Source organism: Leptidea sinapis, chromosome 26 (assembly GCF_905404315.1).
Source record: "Leptidea sinapis chromosome 26, ilLepSina1.1, whole genome shotgun sequence".
NCBI lineage: Eukaryota > Metazoa > Arthropoda > Insecta > Lepidoptera > Pieridae > Leptidea > Leptidea sinapis.
Window position 1 is genome coordinate 7,357,304 of NC_066290.1, and position 19,417 is coordinate 7,376,720.

Here is a 19,417-nt window from a genome sequence, read left to right on the forward strand (position 1 = left end):
TTTATTTGCTTACAATCCTCGTTATTCACTACTAATCTGAATAAAATTAACCTACACAATAAAGTACAAGCTATAAGAATAACTTTTCTGAGAGAAGTCCCAAAAAAATGCGTCACGCCATGCCAAAAAACTTGTTTAACTTCAAAGAAAAGTGGTAGATCAAAAAGGCTCGAGTGTGTTAACTATAACCAACAGCAAGCATTAGCAACCTACAAATAAGACTTAAGGATATGTGTAACAGGATTAAGTCGTGTTCATAGCTCGAAATGAAATACTTTCACCATAAAACTTGTCTAAAAACACCATATTTGCGTGTTTTCTGCTTACTCTTCGCCTTAATACCGAAGTACTCGAGTAAATAAAAAGTGCCCGTTTTTTGCAAAAGAGAAGCAGAAAGTCGGCGTTGGATATTTTATTCCTCAGCAACCGCAATAGGTGTCTGTAGACCCCCATAATATTATATCGTTGGAAAGGTTTTTTTTTTTAATTAAAATCGTTGGGTTTGGGTTTCTAGGTGGTCGGGAACAAAAGGTTCAAATATTTCCCATAGTTATGTACAATGAAAATGAGTTTTGTCCACTGGAATGTGCAATTGGGTCACTGAAGTAAACTATGCTCTAGCAAAATATTCCCCATGTATTTCCTATGGTAACTTCTACCATTGTGTTTGCTTAACCAGGCATGCAAACACGCAGGAGACACATACATATTATGATAAAATTCGACACTAGCAGATAATATATAATCTAACATATTATATTATGTACTTAGTGGGGAAGTGTTGGTTGATACTCGGTGGGTGTCTGGTTTCTATATAAACTTACAGCTCGGCCAGCTGTGGTCTCTCTCTTCAAAGTTTTGGTGCAGGTTTTTTTTATGAAAATAAGGGACGAGACGAGCAGGACGTTCAGCTGATGGTAATTGATACGCTCTGCCCATTACAATGCAGTGCCGCTCGGGATTCTTGAAAAACCCCAAAAATTCTGAGCGGCACTAGTTACAACTGCGCTCTTCACCTTGAGACAGAAGATGTTAAGTCTAATTTGCCCAGTAATTTCACTAGCTACAGGGCCTTTCAGACCGAAACACAGTAATGCTAACACATTACTGCTTCACGGCAGAAATAGGCGCCGTTGTAGTACCTATAATCTAGTCGGCATCCTGTGCAAAGGAGCCTCCCACTGGTGTGGTGTGATGAAAATCACTTCATTCAGGCAGACAACAGTCCTCCACAGTGCGGTTTTCAAGGAGCTTTCTTGCACGTACTACAAAGCTGTGGAATAAACTTCCTTGTGCGGTGTTTCCGGGACGATACGACATGGGTACCTTCAAAAAAAGCGCGTACACGTTCCTTAAAGGCTAGCAACGCTCCTTTGATTCCTCTGGTGTTGTAAGAGAATGTGGGCGGCGGTGATCACTTAAAACCAGATTTGTACGCTCGTTCGTCCTCCTTTTGAATAAAAAAAATTGGATCAGATACTGCCATTGAGTGAGGACAAACCATGAGTTTATACCACTGAATATGTTCTGTGGTTTACACTATAAGTTTAATATGATTTATGATGATATATTATGTATGATCATGAGTTACAGATGGATTACAATAAATCACCATGAGCATAGTCCAGATGACAGCTGCTTTGTATCTTAATATATATAAATTACGTGACACGTTGTTTGTCCGCGACTACTCCTAACCTAATGAACGAATTTTAATGGGGATTACTTCATGGAGTGCAGTTTTGTCCAACTTGAGAGATAGGATATTTATTATTTTGATTTGGGACCCATAATTATTTTTATATTCAATATTTGTTTTGTATGGACATATTTTCTATAAGATAATTTAGTGACGCACGGTTTGACAGTTCCGCTGTGAAACAATTTCATTATAACAACAGGGAGCATTTTTTACAAAACAATTCTAGATGTTTTGAAATATTATTGGCAAATTCCTATGAAACAGTATTTTTTTTTATTATCTACAGAACAACGTCTGTCGGGGCAGCTAGTATATATATATAAATGAATTGCTGTTCGAAGTCTCGAAAAGGACCGGAGCGATGTGGCTAATTTTGGTCTTGAATTATTTGTGGAAGTAGAGGTTTTAAAGGTGAATAAATATGAAAATGCTCGGAATTATTTAAAAACAACAATTTTTCCTTTGATGTGGCCCCCGTCGTTCAGAAATTTTTAAGTTAAAAGTAATGTTTAAAATTAATAACTAATTAGAATATTTTTATCTTTCTCAGGAGAAAAAATAAAAATTTCAGCTTTATTCAGCATTAAAAAACACATACAACTTCAAATTTTCACCCTTCTACAATGAGCATCTATGTATCAAAAGTTTTATATTTTTATTCCATCCACAGATCAGCTACAGGGTTGCAAGATGGCAATCAAATACAATAAATTTTATGTATCTACAATATATTACCCCAAAATTTTAATTATTGAATTTTTTTATTCTTTAAGTGGCAATACAATATTTGCTGGGTTAGCTTGTTCCATATATAGATTTTATTAAAATACGATTCTTCAATATGAACCTTCTGAGAATTACAATCAACATAAAGTATTTTGCATCATTTGAAAGTTCTGCCACAATAATATTGATTAATTAATCACAGAAATAATATTATACATTAAGGGTGGATTGCAAATTTGTGTTGTTAATGTCCCTCACCTACTTTTTTTTTTTTATGGAATAGGAGGACAAACTAGCGTACGGGTCACCTGTTGTTAAGTGATCACCGCCGCCCACAATCTCTTGCAACACCAGAGGAATCACAGGAGCGTTGCCGGCCTTTACTACTACTTAAATTTAAATAGTGATGTAATGTTTTGGTACCCACTGAGTAAATTATACTCTGGTACATAAATCTCATAAAATATTATATTATGATGAATAATGACCAAAATGGAAAAATATAAAGATAAAATGTTATTTACATATGCAAAAACCATAATTGTACCTGTTCTCGTTTAACTTGAGCTTTATTCTATCTAGTAAAACTAACAATGTATTATTGTAGATGTTGGTGGTGTAATAAAACAAAGTTATGGATGTTAAGATTTATTTATACCTATTTCCATACATTTAGTCCAGCTGAAACAAAAAATAAATTGGGTTATAATATTAATAATATTGACACACTTTTTACACAAATTATCTTGCCCCAAGTTAAGCATATACTCGTATAGCCTGTGTTATGGGTTACAAGACAATGATATATTTAATACAATATACTTACTTAAACATACATAAATTCATATAAACATACATTTAAACATCCGTGTCTCGGAAACAAACATCAATATTCATCATATAAATGCTTGCACCTACCGGGATTCGAACCCGGGACTTCTAGCTTAGTAGGTAGGATCGCTAACTACTCGGCTATACAGGTCGTCAAGTTATGTTTGTGTAATAAAAAATATTAATACAATTATTAGAGTTAGTTGAGATGATCAAATAATACATTATTTGCTACCAAAACTTTTCTAACGACTTCATGAGACTCAATTATAATCAGCAGGAAGATTCATAAATAATTTTGATTCTCAATTAATCTTAGGGAGATTGAAAAACCTTTTAGATATCTTTTTTATAGGTCATTAACTGCCACTTCAATAAAGCTGTTAGACCAATGATGTCACCAGATGGCATGTGATCGCCTACACCCATACTCTCTTATAGCTCTAGAACATAGGTTCTCAACGTGGGCCCCTTCAAGGGTGTTTGAGACTTTCGGGGGGCAGGAGAAGACCCTATGAAAATTAGGGGGCATTGAGATGGCGCAGATGGGGCATGGGTAGATTAAAAAATATAGTCTAAAAAGGCAAAAAAATACATGAAAATACTCTTGAAAAAAACATATTTTCAAAGTGGGCGTGGGGTGAGCAAAATAAGGTTGAGAAACTATGCTCTAGAGGAATCAATGTAGTGTTGTTTCTGGCCTTTATTCTTTAAAAGATAATCATGATGCATTGACCTTGAAACATCTCTCCCGTTCATTCCTCAGTTTGGTTGTACTTTGTATAAAGTTAATTTGTTGCAATTATAGAATTTTGTGGTAAGAATAAGAAAATTTATTGAATTAGGTGTTACTTTGCAGAACTTCATAATTAGCCAAATGTTTTGAGTTTTCTTGTGTTAATTGCGCCACAGGAGATGTTGACTCACTAAACTCTGGCATGAGACTGAGTCATATACTCATTGAGTCTCGTGATAGAGTTTGGCAAGTCAATATCTCCTGAGGAGGCCTCATGTAGAGGCAAAAAATGTGTTGAATTGTTTGAAGACAAATATTGGCAGAATTAACACTCAAGAAAATCCAAATATTTATTAAGAATAATGTCAAACAGCTCTTTGGAATACTCCTTGTGATAGATGTGGTACATAAATTACGTTAACGTACCTGTAAGGTAAGTCAAAAATTTGAAATTTTTTAAAGCCGACATAGCATGAAACATCACATTGTTCTGCCCCTATCTTTTGTTCCCCTCATCTATTGATGTGTGCAAGGTGCAACACACAAACAACTGAATTATCTGGACTTACTCTGATGAACTACACTATAGACTCAATTACCAACCTGATGTATGTAATCTTCGGCTACAATATAGAATCCATTGGCATGATATTTGATGAAACAAGGTAACTACTATATCAAAAAAACAGGAATCCATTGGTGGTATACATTTTGTGAGGAAACGTCTTATGATTTTTTAAAGTTTATTTGATTGATGTTAACGTCTTTATGAAGAGTTTGAGAGATAGTGATTGGAATGAGAAATATTTTATGATTCTGTTATGTTCTGTTCATACAAAATAATGATATCAACCTAAAACTAATCTGGAAACCAAATCCTTTTCCAAAAATTAAAGGTAGGTTAGGTTAAGTTAGAACATAGTTCTGGTGTTACAAGAGATGTCTACGTCAACAATGCAACACGGACAAGTCACAAAATTTAAAAAATCCAAATAGCAGTTTTCAGTATAAACTTGTTTGATACGATAAATGAGATATGATAAAGATTCAACGAGACAAATTGAATATGGCGCTAAATGTGGAAATCAAGAACTGTTTACCTTCTTGAATCCGATGTCGTGTGCGTACTCCCTGAAACACTGTCGGCAAATGTTCAATCCATACTTGCGGATAAGGCCATGTTTATTGGAACAGGCGCGGCTGAAAATATTACATTAAAAATGAAAACACGTGCCATAACCAAGAATTGGTGAAGCGTAGTTACTTTTTTCGATTATTTTTGCTACGTACCATGACCTAGATCCTTGGCCATATTTTCGGGGGTGAGAATACCAGATATTAGCATGACCCATTGTATATTTGTTGTAGTTTCCTTTCTAATGCAATTTTCTTGCACGAAAAACACGAAACACGACTAAAATGGCGTGCACTCGATTTTAAAAGAAATGACATATCATGTCATTGTCAATTGTCCTTTCAAAGCTAATTGTCAAATGTCAAGCATTATTCGGAAGTTCACCTTCAGAAGGTATGGCACTGCGAGCAACTGGATTCTTTAATATGAGTAGATTGATGGACTAATGTATCGAATAGAATTCTAGATATTTATTTAAGATGGAGGTTACAGTATGTTGGAGGAAGAAAGTTTTTTGATGAAATTGTATTCCCCACTATTATATTCTGTATGTCATTTACTCTCATGAAAAATTAGACCCCATCATTTCATATGATGTTTAAGGTGAGAAAATAATATTACCACCTGAAAAATTATTTACTATTTACTATTTATTTAAGACAACAAAAGGTCCATATATAAATGTTAGTGAAATAGTCTTAACCTATGTTAGGAAATACAATAATAAATTACATATATGTTAGTAACAAGCTTATTCTATATTAGTTGATATAATTAATAAACTTACAAACTAAACCAGACATCCAGTGCGCTTTGAATGCGCTGTCCTGTCTGTCGGCTATCACCTTCAAAATAATATTGGGACTCCTCTCCAACCTATTTTTGACGGAGGCGATTCTTTTCCGTATGATTGCGGAAAAACCATCGACACGATTCTCCACAAACATACCGGACGCGCTACAATACCGAGGCAGTCCCAACATTATCCTGAAGATGTTATTATATTGGACATGGAGAGCATTAATAGATTTATGGGTATAGTCAACCCACAGACTGCACGTGTAAAAGCTCTGACAGAATGACTTAAATAGCGTGATCTTTACATCTTTTGTGCAACGTGCAAATCTGCGAGCCAACATATTCCCTCTAACCGCCAACGCTCTCCGCTCCCTATCAATGTCACAATTATCCTTCATGTCTGCTGTAACCACATGACCCAGGTATGTGAACTTGTGCACCCTCACCAGCTCTGCACCGTACAACCTCACTGGAGGTACATAGCTCGGAGAAATTCCGCCTGCCGCAAAGACCATGAGCATGCTTTTTTTTACATTATATTTAAGTCCATGCTTTTCTGAATAGTCTTCACACACACGCAGCAAATCTCCCAGCGCGCAGACCGATGGGCTCAGCAGCACCATATCATCCGCGTAACTGATTTTATTAATCATTTGATAAACAATCGAATATCCCGCATGCATGCTGCTGAGCCCCTCGATCAGCTCGTTCACGTAGAGGCTGAAAAGCTTCGGTGAGCTCCGCCCACCTTGCCTGACTCCGCATTCCAGCCTATACGTGTCCGAGTATACCCCCGCCCACTTTATCTGGTTATGCTGATTTGTTTACCAGTGCCTGAATATTTCTATGAGTTCCTGAGGCAAGCCAGTGCGTCTATGGTATGGTACCTCCACTACACAACCCACTGGTTCATGTCCTTACAATCGCAAACATTATTTGAAAGATCTCACATCATCGTCCTTCCACGAGACTTTGTTGTTCATCCAGCCTACAATTTTCATGCCTTTGTTTTATTTAATTGAAAGAAAAGTAATTTTTAATTTTATTAAATGGAAAATGGCAATAATTTCGGGATAGTGCTATTAATAATTTAATAAATTTCGAAATGTAAATTTGCGAAATATGTGACATCACACTTGGTTGGGACGGGTCTCACAAATGTGACCAGCTGTGACAAGGACATGTCACAAAAACATGAAATTCGTGTGACGAAATTTATCGATCTAAGGTGAGGCAAAAACTGAACGTAGAACTATATTTTCTAACACTAACATGGTTTGTATTAGCGTTCTTCGGTCCAATGCTACCTAAAATGTGTGTACATGTGCTATACATTTCTCCCTGTTGAACTAATATATTTCCTACCATCAAGTGGTAACATCGCTGCACACTTGGGTACACCAAAACGCAATGGAGGTCAAAGCCGCGTTGCTTTTAAAGTGGGGATGAATATTGAACACCCCTCAGCCACTTGTGCTGTTGTCTCTGAAAACGCTTATTGTCTCCATTGCACTGATCGCCACATTGCCCCTGTAACTGTGACCAGTTTTTTTTTTAATTCTTTAGAAAGCAAAATAATTTCATTTCATTGGCCCAGAGTAGCTTAATATATCATTTGCAGAGGCGGCTAAGTTCCATTCTCCATATTCAATACCTATTGATGAAGCAGCTTCCTTTCTAGTTTATAATATTACTAGCTGACCCGGCAAACGTTGTTTTGCCCTATAAAGTATAATTCACGCGATAGTTTTATAAATAATAGCCTATGTGTTATTCTGGTGTGTAAGCTATATTATTGTAAAGTTTCATCAAAATCCATTCAGTAGTTTTTGCGTTAAAGAAGTACAAACATACATCCAGACATACAAACTTTCACATTTATAATATTAATAGGATGTACCTCTTTCACCAACGAGTTCACTTAAGAAACTGTGTATGCTCAACGTGCGACGTGTTGCTTCTAGGCAAACTGGAGTGTATGACGGCACCATGCATGAATTGATTCTCAATAAATATAACAATCATTTTCCAGAACACCTTATAGTCGTGTGTTGAAACAGAGATCAAATGTAATTCCTCAACAATCTATTGCAGAATTAATTTTGGAACTTATTAAATAACTAGCTGATGCCTGTGACGTCGTCTGCGTGGACACTATCAAGCAGCAAAAATACTATGCCCGCATCTAGCCTATATGTTTCTCTACATTTTGTGAACATTCATGGAACATTTGAATTAAATATTGTTAATAATAGCATTTTTATTATGTACTAGCTGACCCGACAGACGTTGTTCTGTATATAATAAATAAAATAATGTTTTTTATTAATTTGTCAATAATATATCATAACATTAAGAATTATTTCGTAAAATATGCTCCCTGTTGTTGTAATGAAATTGTTTCACAGCAGAACTGTCAAACCGTGCGTCAATAAATTCTCTCATAGAAATTATGTATGGACACATCAAAGGAAAAACAAATTTGTTGTTTTCATTTAATTTAGCAGCATTTTCCTATTTATTCACCTTTTAAACCTTCCCTGGACTTCCACAAATAATTCAAGACCAAAATTAGCCAAATCGGTCCAGCCATTCTCGAGTTTTAGCGAGACTAACGAACAGCAATTCATCTATACTAATATTATAAAGCTGCAGTGTTTGTTTGTTTGTTTGAACGCGCTAATCTCTGGTACTACTGGTCCGATTTGAATGATTCTTTCAGTGTTGGGTAGTCCATTTATCGAGGAAGCTATAGCTATAGGCTATGTTTTTTTTTCAAAATTAGGGATCCGTAATAAAATTGCTATTTTGTAACACAAGGTGTAAAATCGAAAACCTATTTTTGCGTGCGCTGCAAAAACTATTGACAATAGAACAAAATGATGTACAATATATATATAGGCAATATTTTATTACTTATAAAACTATCATCATTTGTATGGCAAAACAACGTTTGCCGGGTCAGCTAGTTTTTATATATATAGATTATCTATTTGTACTTACCTTATTCAAAAAATAAATAATTGACTGATTGATTGAACGCCCCGCTACTAAAGAAATGAGGGAAGAATTAGTGCCTTTTGTTACATCGAATGCCCAAGTTATTAGCGATTCAGTTTTTATTTGGTATTTGCCGGTGCTCTGCTGCCACAGAAGCACGCTGATTAGGTAAATGGGCATGCTCGTGCCGTCGAAAAGCTGCTTCTTATGTTTCACCGACATGTCCAGAGGCCATACATACACTCTGCGTTTTCTTGACGCCGAGAAGTTGCTTCTTCAGGAGTCTCTGATCCACGGTGTGGCTGGGCGAATAGCATTTACCTGACGTCGAGCATCAGCTTGCACTGAACTTTCTCCAGCTCTGACTTCTGCTTGACGTGCTGCTTGCTCACGTCTATGCTGTTCAGCATGAACATTCGATTCTTGTTGTCTTGCAATTGTCATAGCTCTAGCTCTTTGAGAGCTCTGTGAAAGATTGGATTTGTGTTTACAAGTCATAATTACACCAAAATTATTAAACTTATCTAGTTATCTAAATAGCTATAGACAAAAGAACTTACAACCAAAATAATTACACTGCCTACGCTATTGGATAAAAATATTAAAGAAAGAAACTAGGGGACCAAACACAAAATAATAATAACAAAACTTAGAAATTACTTGCTAAAGGTCACTTTTTACGTAGAAAAAAGTAACTTTAAAATAAGTCAATAAATAAGTCATCAATCAGCGGAGAATCCTAACAACGCGATTTTAAAATGATGTCATTTGCACAGCGTCATCTACGGTACAAGTCCTATAAATTCAAGGCGATGAGACTGAGAATTCTGAGAATACAAATTAAGGGAGGTCAAATTTAAGCGTTTGAATTTTCAGGAGTTCTACTGTTTTTAAAAACACTTGGACTTTACCGCGTACGTCGACTAATCGGCAGCCCGTTTCACGCAATATTGGTACATTACTTATGTATGATTTATACTAGAGTTATGCTCAGTTTTTTCTGATCACAAATATTATCTACATTGGGTGTTCTTTATGATGAAGTAATTAAATTCTATGAGAAGTAGTGATATATTGTCAATAAAACACACCTAAAAACACCCTAGAATTTTATAAATTTTTAAAACATAAAAGCAGTTTATGTGGCTTTGCCGCAATAAGTATGTAGATATAATATTGTAGTTATTATGACGGGTATTCACGATATATATTTTATTGATTTGATGCCGATATTTCGATCCAATCGCATGAATCGTGGTCATGGCGGGACTGCGGAGGCGGCGAGAAAAACTTGACACATTGACACTTGACCACACTTTCGGATCTTTTTGTTGCATTTGTACAGCAGAGAGAGACCACGGGATTCCATGTTTGCGCTAGCCTAAAACCATCCTCCCTATTAAAATTGTTAGGACGCCTTTTAATTTCTATAGCTTCTCTAACAAGCCGTAGAATGTATTGGAGTTCAGCAGAAAACACTCGTGAGTTGTGCAGCTCGATTCAATGGTTGGTACCCGCTTTAAGCAAGTGTTCGGCTACTGCAGATTTTTTAGGATCGTTAGTTTTGACTGCGCTGATGTGTTCCTTAACGCGTTGAGAAATAGCTCGTTTTGTTTGTCCGATGTTCCACAGCTTCCGCAGCTGCAGTCCACTGTATAGACCCCGGGGCACTGGTATACAATATTGTCTTTTGGTGAACGTAAGTGTCTACCTACGTTCACCTACTTTTTTGAGGGGTTGATAAATTGTTTTTATATCAAACTTCTTCCTCAGTATCCTACCTATTTTATCAGTGACCCCTTTCATGTATAGTTCCACCGTAGCGGTGGCATAGGCATGTGATACACTTGTTAAAGCCGTTTTGTACCCGTTTTGATGAAGTACTCTATTAAGGTGTTCTAGTTCCTGCGTCAAGTCATCACCATCACACAGATCATATGCACATTTTGTTAACGATCTAGCCACTGACGCTAGATGCACGGGATTTTGATGCGAGGTGCCGTGAAGGTATCTGTCAGTGTGAGTGGGTTTTCTATAAACACCATGACATATCGTGCCATTAGGGCGAGTTTCTAATGCGACATCCAAGAATGCCAATCTGCCTCTGTCCTCTAATTCGCAAGTAAACTTTATATTTTTATGTAAGGTATTGAGGTGTGATAAATACATTTCTACCTGATTCCGTCCTCCTTTAATTATGACAAAAACGTCATCAATATATCTTCTCCAAATTTTAAGACAGTCTAGTCCGGTAGTAATGGCCTTATCCTCGATGTACTCCATCCATATATTCGCAACCACCGGTGCGACGGGACTGCTACGCCTTCAATTTGAAGAAAATATTTTCCATTATATAGGAAGTACCCAGAACGGAGGCAGTACACTAATAATTTAACATATTCCGTAGAGATATTATTGTTTTGATGAATACTAGTTATCACTGTTAGGCACTCAGTAATCGTAACGTTAGTGAACAACAATTCGCCGTCGTCTAGTCGCGATCTTAATCCGCTGGATTATGATTTACGATCAGTTTTAGAGAGTACGGCGTGCTCTAAACGCCATGATAATTTGGAGTTTGGAGGTTTGGCCTTAACGGTTATAGGAATGTATTGCAGCCAATGATTGCCACTTCGAATAAGCTTTTTTATATTTATGTGTTAAACTAACACACTGTAAAAGTAAATAAATGTTATTTGCAATAGTTTTTTTTCTTTGTATCAGTATTTATGGCAAGTTCATACTTTATTCAATTTGGCTTAAGCTTTGAATCGTCTCTATAAATATTTCTTTAAAATTACTGAACCTTCCATGCTCGGAAAAAGTAGAGCAATCAATAGCGTATTTAACAATGGCTGTAATATACAAAACAAATTAGTTTGTAAGGTGCTGCATCCAATACATTAATCGTGTTTAAAGTTAAAAGCGTTTTTATTATCAGATATTTCATAAACTGTATTAATATAAATTATCGTTTAAAGGATGCATCAGCCTTTAGAGCTTGAACTGGTCGTTTGTGTCAGGATGCATTCGTGAATATTAAGGTCAAATGTTTTGTTAACTAAAACAGAATGTATGTCCCTAAGTTTTATCGGTTCGGGAAAATAGCAACCGGTTAGTTATTCCACAAAGTGGCTGTGCGAGTCAAGGAATATCTTACATATATATGACATGACATCATGCGGATGGAATTAAGCATTTTAACCAATTTTAACGTAATGTCCGGTGGTTGAATTGGGTTGATACCAAATCAACTCGGACAACTCCTCAGAGAGATCCCAGTGTTAAATGTGGTTTAAAATGCAGAACTCACATCTCTACGCAATCAAGAATGGCGAAGGAAGAATCAAGCCGATCGTAGATAAATCGTATCGGCATACTTGGTGGTCACTTGAAAGAGATGGCCAAACTGCCTTCGAAAAAGCTTGGTGTACTCAGTAAGGCGAGACAGTACTTCACTCTAAGCCACCGCCTGCAACTAAATTAGGCACAAATTCAGCCTTACATGGAGTACTGTTCTCACCTCTGGGTGGGCGCTCCCGAGCACCAGTTTTCTTCCATTTGACCGCATACAACAAAGAGCGGCTCGAATTATCGATGATCAAGTCATCCCCGGTCGGTTTGATTCTTTGGCGTTGCGTAGAGCTGTTCGGATTAATTCCAGCGGCCGTATTCCACCACCGGACTTATAGTCAAAATGCAAAATACCACCCGCATCATGTTGATATCTGGTATTCCACAACCGCGCGTTTTGCAAGAAATTTCTTGCCACGCACAGCCACTTTGTGGAATCAATTACCGGCCACTGTTTTCCCGAATCGACGCGACTTAGGGACCTTCAAGAAAAGAGCATACCACCATAAAGGCCGGCAACGCATCTCTTGGCATCTGTTGTTGCGGATGTCCATGGGCAACCGCCCACGTGCCTCACGAGTCTTCCCGTGAGCCTCTTGCCCGTTTGCCTCCATTTTTTTATATAAAGAATTTTTATTTTATATAAATAAATAAAAATATATAAATAAAAAAAATCTTCGTAGTATGCGGTTAAATGGAAGAAGCTTTTACTAGGGAACGCCCGCCCAGTGGTGAGAACAGTTAATGAGTTATCTTGTTTATTACAGTAACTATACTACATGTTTAAAGTTGTTTTTTTTTACACATTTAAAGGCATAAAAGGCATTTATTTTCTCAAAATTAATTCCTTTAGAATTCTTTTTGATGTCATTTCTTATAACTACTAGATACTACTACCGCTTCGGAAACAAATGGCGCTCTGAGAGAGAAGAAGCGGCGCAAGAAACTCTCCCAGCATTCTTTTTTTGCGCTCTTTTCAATAAAAATATACAATATTGTACAGTCATTTCTATCGCTATAAAATAATCACAATCTAGTCCCACGCTGTCCGATCAATTAGGTATTCAGCAGTGAAGTAATAGGATTTACGACAGAGCCATTTTTTTATAAAACATTTAAATTTATTTATAGATAATGTCTGAACAGTGGCTGGGACTTTACTATAGAAGTGTATAAATTTAACCTTATAGCTATTATGTATCTTATGAAGCCTACTAGAATTAGTTACAAGCAATCCCTTATTTCTAGTGTTATAATAATGAAAATCACTATTAAGAGTAAAAAGGTGACGATTTTTGTGAAAATATATTAAATTTTCATAAATGTACTGACAATGAACAGTCATAATATTTATTTCCTTAAATTTTTCTTTGAGAGACTGACTGAATTTAGCTTTTAATTTGCGCAATACGGCAATTGATTAAAAAAAGTCAAGTTGTAGACATTATTGCAACATTTGCTTCTAGCACAGAGTACAGTTAACTACTATAGTATACTACAAGTGTACAAATTCGTTTGTTCGGGATCAAGCACAAATAAGAACACTCACCATTACTGAATTACTAACCACTTTATTAACACTCAAGTACACTATATATATATCCCTACACTCCAGGTATTGTAAAAGCTCAATAAAAATAAATAAACTTCCTCTTATCCTATATTAAGTATTAACTAGTGTAAACGCGACCCAAGTAGAGCCTAGCGTCATCTATGATTCTAGTGCGAAAACAATACTTATTGAACAACAAATGTCGCAAAATTATGACGAGGGTCAATACAATTGCAATGAAATTCAAATTTCCTTATTGGTACCAAAAGTTATGTTACATGATATAATTGGTTGGGACCTTCTTTTAGGTGACAAAACCTTCCATATCTATAATCACTAAGTAGGTTCCTACTTAACCAATTCACATACACACAAATACAATCCAAAGAAAGGATATTTAAATATTTACCCCCTTATTCATAATGGTCCGCTAACTTTAAACAGCCGCTAAGGAGTGTTTTTTCTCATTCTGACTTAGGTCAATAGTAGAAGACAGAGTGAGAATTAGCAATGCTTTAAGTTAGCAGACTATTATGAATAAGGGGGTTAAAGAGTACGGCTTATAAAGATTCCAATAAGTCCAATTGTACTATTTAATATTATTTCAGTAAAAATCAACGTATAAACTGTATAATAAAATTTCAAAGTCCATAAAAAAGATAACGCACTCACCTAAATATTGCTTTTATATGTACAACATAAAGTACTTACCAGTTACCACCACAGTGCCCTTTGATCGTATCTTATTACGTAATATTATTATTAACATGGAAATCTGCAATTACCTAATTATAGTAGTAATAACATTGTTTCGTCTTGGGAATGGATTTTTTTTTAAATATTAATGTGAGAATATAATATTGCATTTATCGAGTCGTGTTAATTTTTAGTACATCATTTTACATGCGTAAGAGGTGTTGTTATAACATAAACATTCTCAGTGTGTTTTAATATTTTATTATTTTTTATAATGACTATGGCGAATTTTTTTTTGAAAATTTGTTTATATTTAGTGTTAATTGTCATTCTTATAATCGCAATTCCAAATCTACCACCTTCTACAGATTTTTCTAGCATAAGGTAAGTTTTTTGTTTAAATGAAATCGATTCCAATCAATTGGTACTTAAAATGAAATGATTAAATGAAATTTATTTATTTGTATGAATGAAAGTACCTAACATAGGTCTTAAAACTTTTTTGTTACTTTTTAAAAGTGATAACCCTCACTTCTGAGAGTAATTACACAAATTAAATTTGTTAACAAAATTTATGGACGATAAGGGTCTCAAACCCGCGACCTCTCGGGTTCCATACGAGCGCTCTTCCACTGAGCCAACCGTTCGAGTGACGTATCGTTCATTAATCTTGTTAAGTCTTATACAAGTCTCAATTTCGTCTAATTTGTGAGATACAAAAATATTTGATTGTCAATATCAGAATTATTATATACATATATACGTCACTAGCTGACCCAGCAAACGTTGTATTGCCGATATTAAAATCGCGATACAAAAGTAACTGTTGATCGTAGATGGGAGAAAATTTGAAGTTGTATGTATTTTTTAATGCTGACTCATAACCAAACAAATTTAAAAAAACATGTAAAAAAAATTTAAAAAAAAATTCGTGTGGACCACCCTTAACACTTACGGGGATGAAAAATAGATGTTGTCCGATTCTCAGACCTACCCAATATGCACTCAAAATTTCATGAGAATCGATCAAACCGTTTCGGAGGAGTTCAATGTTTAACACCATGACACGAGAATTTTGTATATCAGAGATTAATTATTTATCATTAAACAAAACTACTTAATGAAACTTAAATACTTTTTGCAGTTTGGAGCCAACAATTGATAATTATACGCCTAGTTCATTGAATAGTGCACAAATTAAAAACTGGTGGTGGAAAATTTAGAGCTTGAACTGGTCGTTTGTGTCAGGATGCATTCGTGAATATTAAGGTCAAATGTTTTGTTAACTAAAACAGAATGTATGTCCCTAAGTTTTATCGGTTCGGGAAAATAGCAACCGGTTAGTTATTCCACAAAGTGGCTGTGCGAGTCAAGGAATATCTTACATATATATGACATGACATCATGCGGATGGAATTAAGCATTTTAACCAATTTTAACGTAATGTCCGGTGGTTGAATTGGGTTGATACCAAATCAACTCGGACAACTCCTCAGAGAGATCCCAGTGTTAAATGTGGTTTAAAATGCAGAACTCACATCTCTACGCAATCAAGAATGGCGAAGGAAGAATCAAGCCGATCGTAGATAAATCGTATCGGCATACTTGGTGGTCACTTGAAAGAGATGGCCAAACTGCCTTCGAAAAAGCTTGGTGTACTCAGTAAGGCGAGACAGTACTTCACTCTAAGCCACCGCCTGCAACTAAATTAGGCACAAATTCAGCCTTACATGGAGTACTGTTCTCACCTCTGGGTGGGCGCTCCCGAGCACCAGTTTTCTTCCATTTGACCGCATACAACAAAGAGCGGCTCGAATTATCGATGATCAAGTCATCCCCGGTCGGTTTGATTCTTTGGCGTTGCGTAGAGCTGTTCGGATTAATTCCAGCGGCCGTATTCCACCACCGGACTTATAGTCAAAATGCAAAATACCACCCGCATCATGTTGATATCTGGTATTCCACAACCGCGCGTTTTGCAAGAAATTTCTTGCCACGCACAGCCACTTTGTGGAATCAATTACCGGCCACTGTTTTCCCGAATCGACGCGACTTAGGGACCTTCAAGAAAAGAGCATACCACCATAAAGGCCGGCAACGCATCTCTTGGCATCTGTTGTTGCGGATGTCCATGGGCAACCGCCCACGTGCCTCACGAGTCTTCCCGTGAGCCTCTTGCCCGTTTGCCTCCATTTTTTTATATAAAGAATTTTTATTTTATATAAATAAATAAAAATATATAAATAAAAAAAATCTTCGTAGTATGCGGTTAAATGGAAGAAGCTTTTACTAGGGAACGCCCGCCCAGTGGTGAGAACAGTTAATGAGTTATCTTGTTTATTACAGTAACTATACTACATGTTTAAAGTTGTTTTTTTTTACACATTTAAAGGCATAAAAGGCATTTATTTTCTCAAAATTAATTCCTTTAGAATTCTTTTTGATGTCATTTCTTATAACTACTAGATACTACTACCGCTTCGGAAACAAATGGCGCTCTGAGAGAGAAGAAGCGGCGCAAGAAACTCTCCCAGCATTCTTTTTTTGCGCTCTTTTCAATAAAAATATACAATATTGTACAGTCATTTCTATCGCTATAAAATAATCACAATCTAGTCCCACGCTGTCCGATCAATTAGGTATTCAGCAGTGAAGTAATAGGATTTACGACAGAGCCATTTTTTTATAAAACATTTAAATTTATTTATAGATAATGTCTGAACAGTGGCTGGGACTTTACTATAGAAGTGTATAAATTTAACCTTATAGCTATTATGTATCTTATGAAGCCTACTAGAATTAGTTACAAGCAATCCCTTATTTCTAGTGTTATAATAATGAAAATCACTATTAAGAGTAAAAAGGTGACGATTTTTGTGAAAATATATTAAATTTTCATAAATGTACTGACAATGAACAGTCATAATATTTATTTCCTTAAATTTTTCTTTGAGAGACTGACTGAATTTAGCTTTTAATTTGCGCAATACGGCAATTGATTAAAAAAAGTCAAGTTGTAGACATTATTGCAACATTTGCTTCTAGCACAGAGTACAGTTAACTACTATAGTATACTACAAGTGTACAAATTCGTTTGTTCGGGATCAAGCACAAATAAGAACACTCACCATTACTGAATTACTAACCACTTTATTAACACTCAAGTACACTATATATATATCCCTACACTCCAGGTATTGTAAAAGCTCAATAAAAATAAATAAACTTCCTCTTATCCTATATTAAGTATTAACTAGTGTAAACGCGACCCAAGTAGAGCCTAGCGTCATCTATGATTCTAGTGCGAAAACAATACTTATTGAACAACAAATGTCGCAAAATTATGACGAGGGTCAATACAATTGCAATGAAATTCAAATTTCCTTATTGGTACCAAAAGTTATGTTACATGATATAATTGGTTGGGACCTTCTTTTAGGTGACAAAACCTTCCATATCTATAATCACTAAGTAGGTTCCTACTTAACCAATTCACATACACACAAATACAATCCAAAGAAAGGATATTTAAATATTTACCCCCTTATTCATAATGGTCCGCTAACTTTAAACAGCCGCTAAGGAGTGTTTTTTCTCATTCTGACTTAGGTCAATAGTAGAAGACAGAGTGAGAATTAGCAATGCTTTAAGTTAGCAGACTATTATGAATAAGGGGGTTAAAGAGTACGGCTTATAAAGATTCCAATAAGTCCAATTGTACTATTTAATATTATTTCAGTAAAAATCAACGTATAAACTGTATAATAAAATTTCAAAGTCCATAAAAAAGATAACGCACTCACCTAAATATTGCTTTTATATGTACAACATAAAGTACTTACCAGTTACCACCACAGTGCCCTTTGATCGTATCTTATTACGTAATATTATTATTAACATGGAAATCTGCAATTACCTAATTATAGTAGTAATAACATTGTTTCGTCTTGGGAATGGATTTTTTTTTAAATATTAATGTGAGAATATAATATTGCATTTATCGAGTCGTGTTAATTTTTAGTACATCATTTTACATGCGTAAGAGGTGTTGTTATAACATAAACATTCTCAGTGTGTTTTAATATTTTATTATTTTTTATAATGACTATGGCGAATTTTTTTTTGAAAATTTGTTTATATTTAGTGTTAATTGTCATTCTTATAATCGCAATTCCAAATCTACCACCTTCTACAGATTTTTCTAGCATAAGGTAAGTTTTTTGTTTAAATGAAATCGATTCCAATCAATTGGTACTTAAAATGAAATGATTAAATGAAATTTATTTATTTGTATGAATGAAAGTACCTAACATAGGTCTTAAAACTTTTTTGTTACTTTTTAAAAGTGATAACCCTCACTTCTGAGAGTAATTACACAAATTAAATTTGTTAACAAAATTTATGGACGATAAGGGTCTCAAACCCGCGACCTCTCGGGTTCCATACGAGCGCTCTTCCACTGAGCCAACCGTTCGAGTGACGTATCGTTCATTAATCTTGTTAAGTCTTATACAAGTCTCAATTTCGTCTAATTTGTGAGATACAAAAATATTTGATTGTCAATATCAGAATTATTATATACATATATACGTCACTAGCTGACCCAGCAAACGTTGTATTGCCGATATTAAAATCGCGATACAAAAGTAACTGTTGATCGTAGATGGGAGAAAATTTGAAGTTGTATGTATTTTTTAATGCTGACTCATAACCAAACAAATTTAAAAAAACATGTAAAAAAAATTTAAAAAAAAATTCGTGTGGACCACCCTTAACACTTACGGGGATGAAAAATAGATGTTGTCCGATTCTCAGACCTACCCAATATGCACTCAAAATTTCATGAGAATCGATCAAACCGTTTCGGAGGAGTTCAATGTTTAACAC

General features: G+C 35.4%; 1 protein-coding gene across 1 annotated transcript; it reads right to left on the bottom strand.

Annotated features, from left to right (window-relative positions):
- Positions 1-3,060: 3,060 nt before the first annotated feature.
- Positions 3,061-5,454, bottom strand: LOC126972371 (40S ribosomal protein S29). Its single transcript, XM_050819068.1, has 3 exons — positions 5,286-5,454; positions 5,096-5,195; positions 3,061-3,109 (listed from the first exon to the last, which is right to left on the bottom strand). The coding sequence occupies exons 1-3, from the start codon at positions 5,345-5,347 to the stop codon at positions 3,101-3,103; spliced, it is 171 nt and encodes a 56-aa protein (XP_050675025.1). The 5' UTR covers positions 5,348-5,454; the 3' UTR covers positions 3,061-3,100.
- Between the last annotated feature and the right edge of the window lie 13,963 nt (positions 5,455-19,417).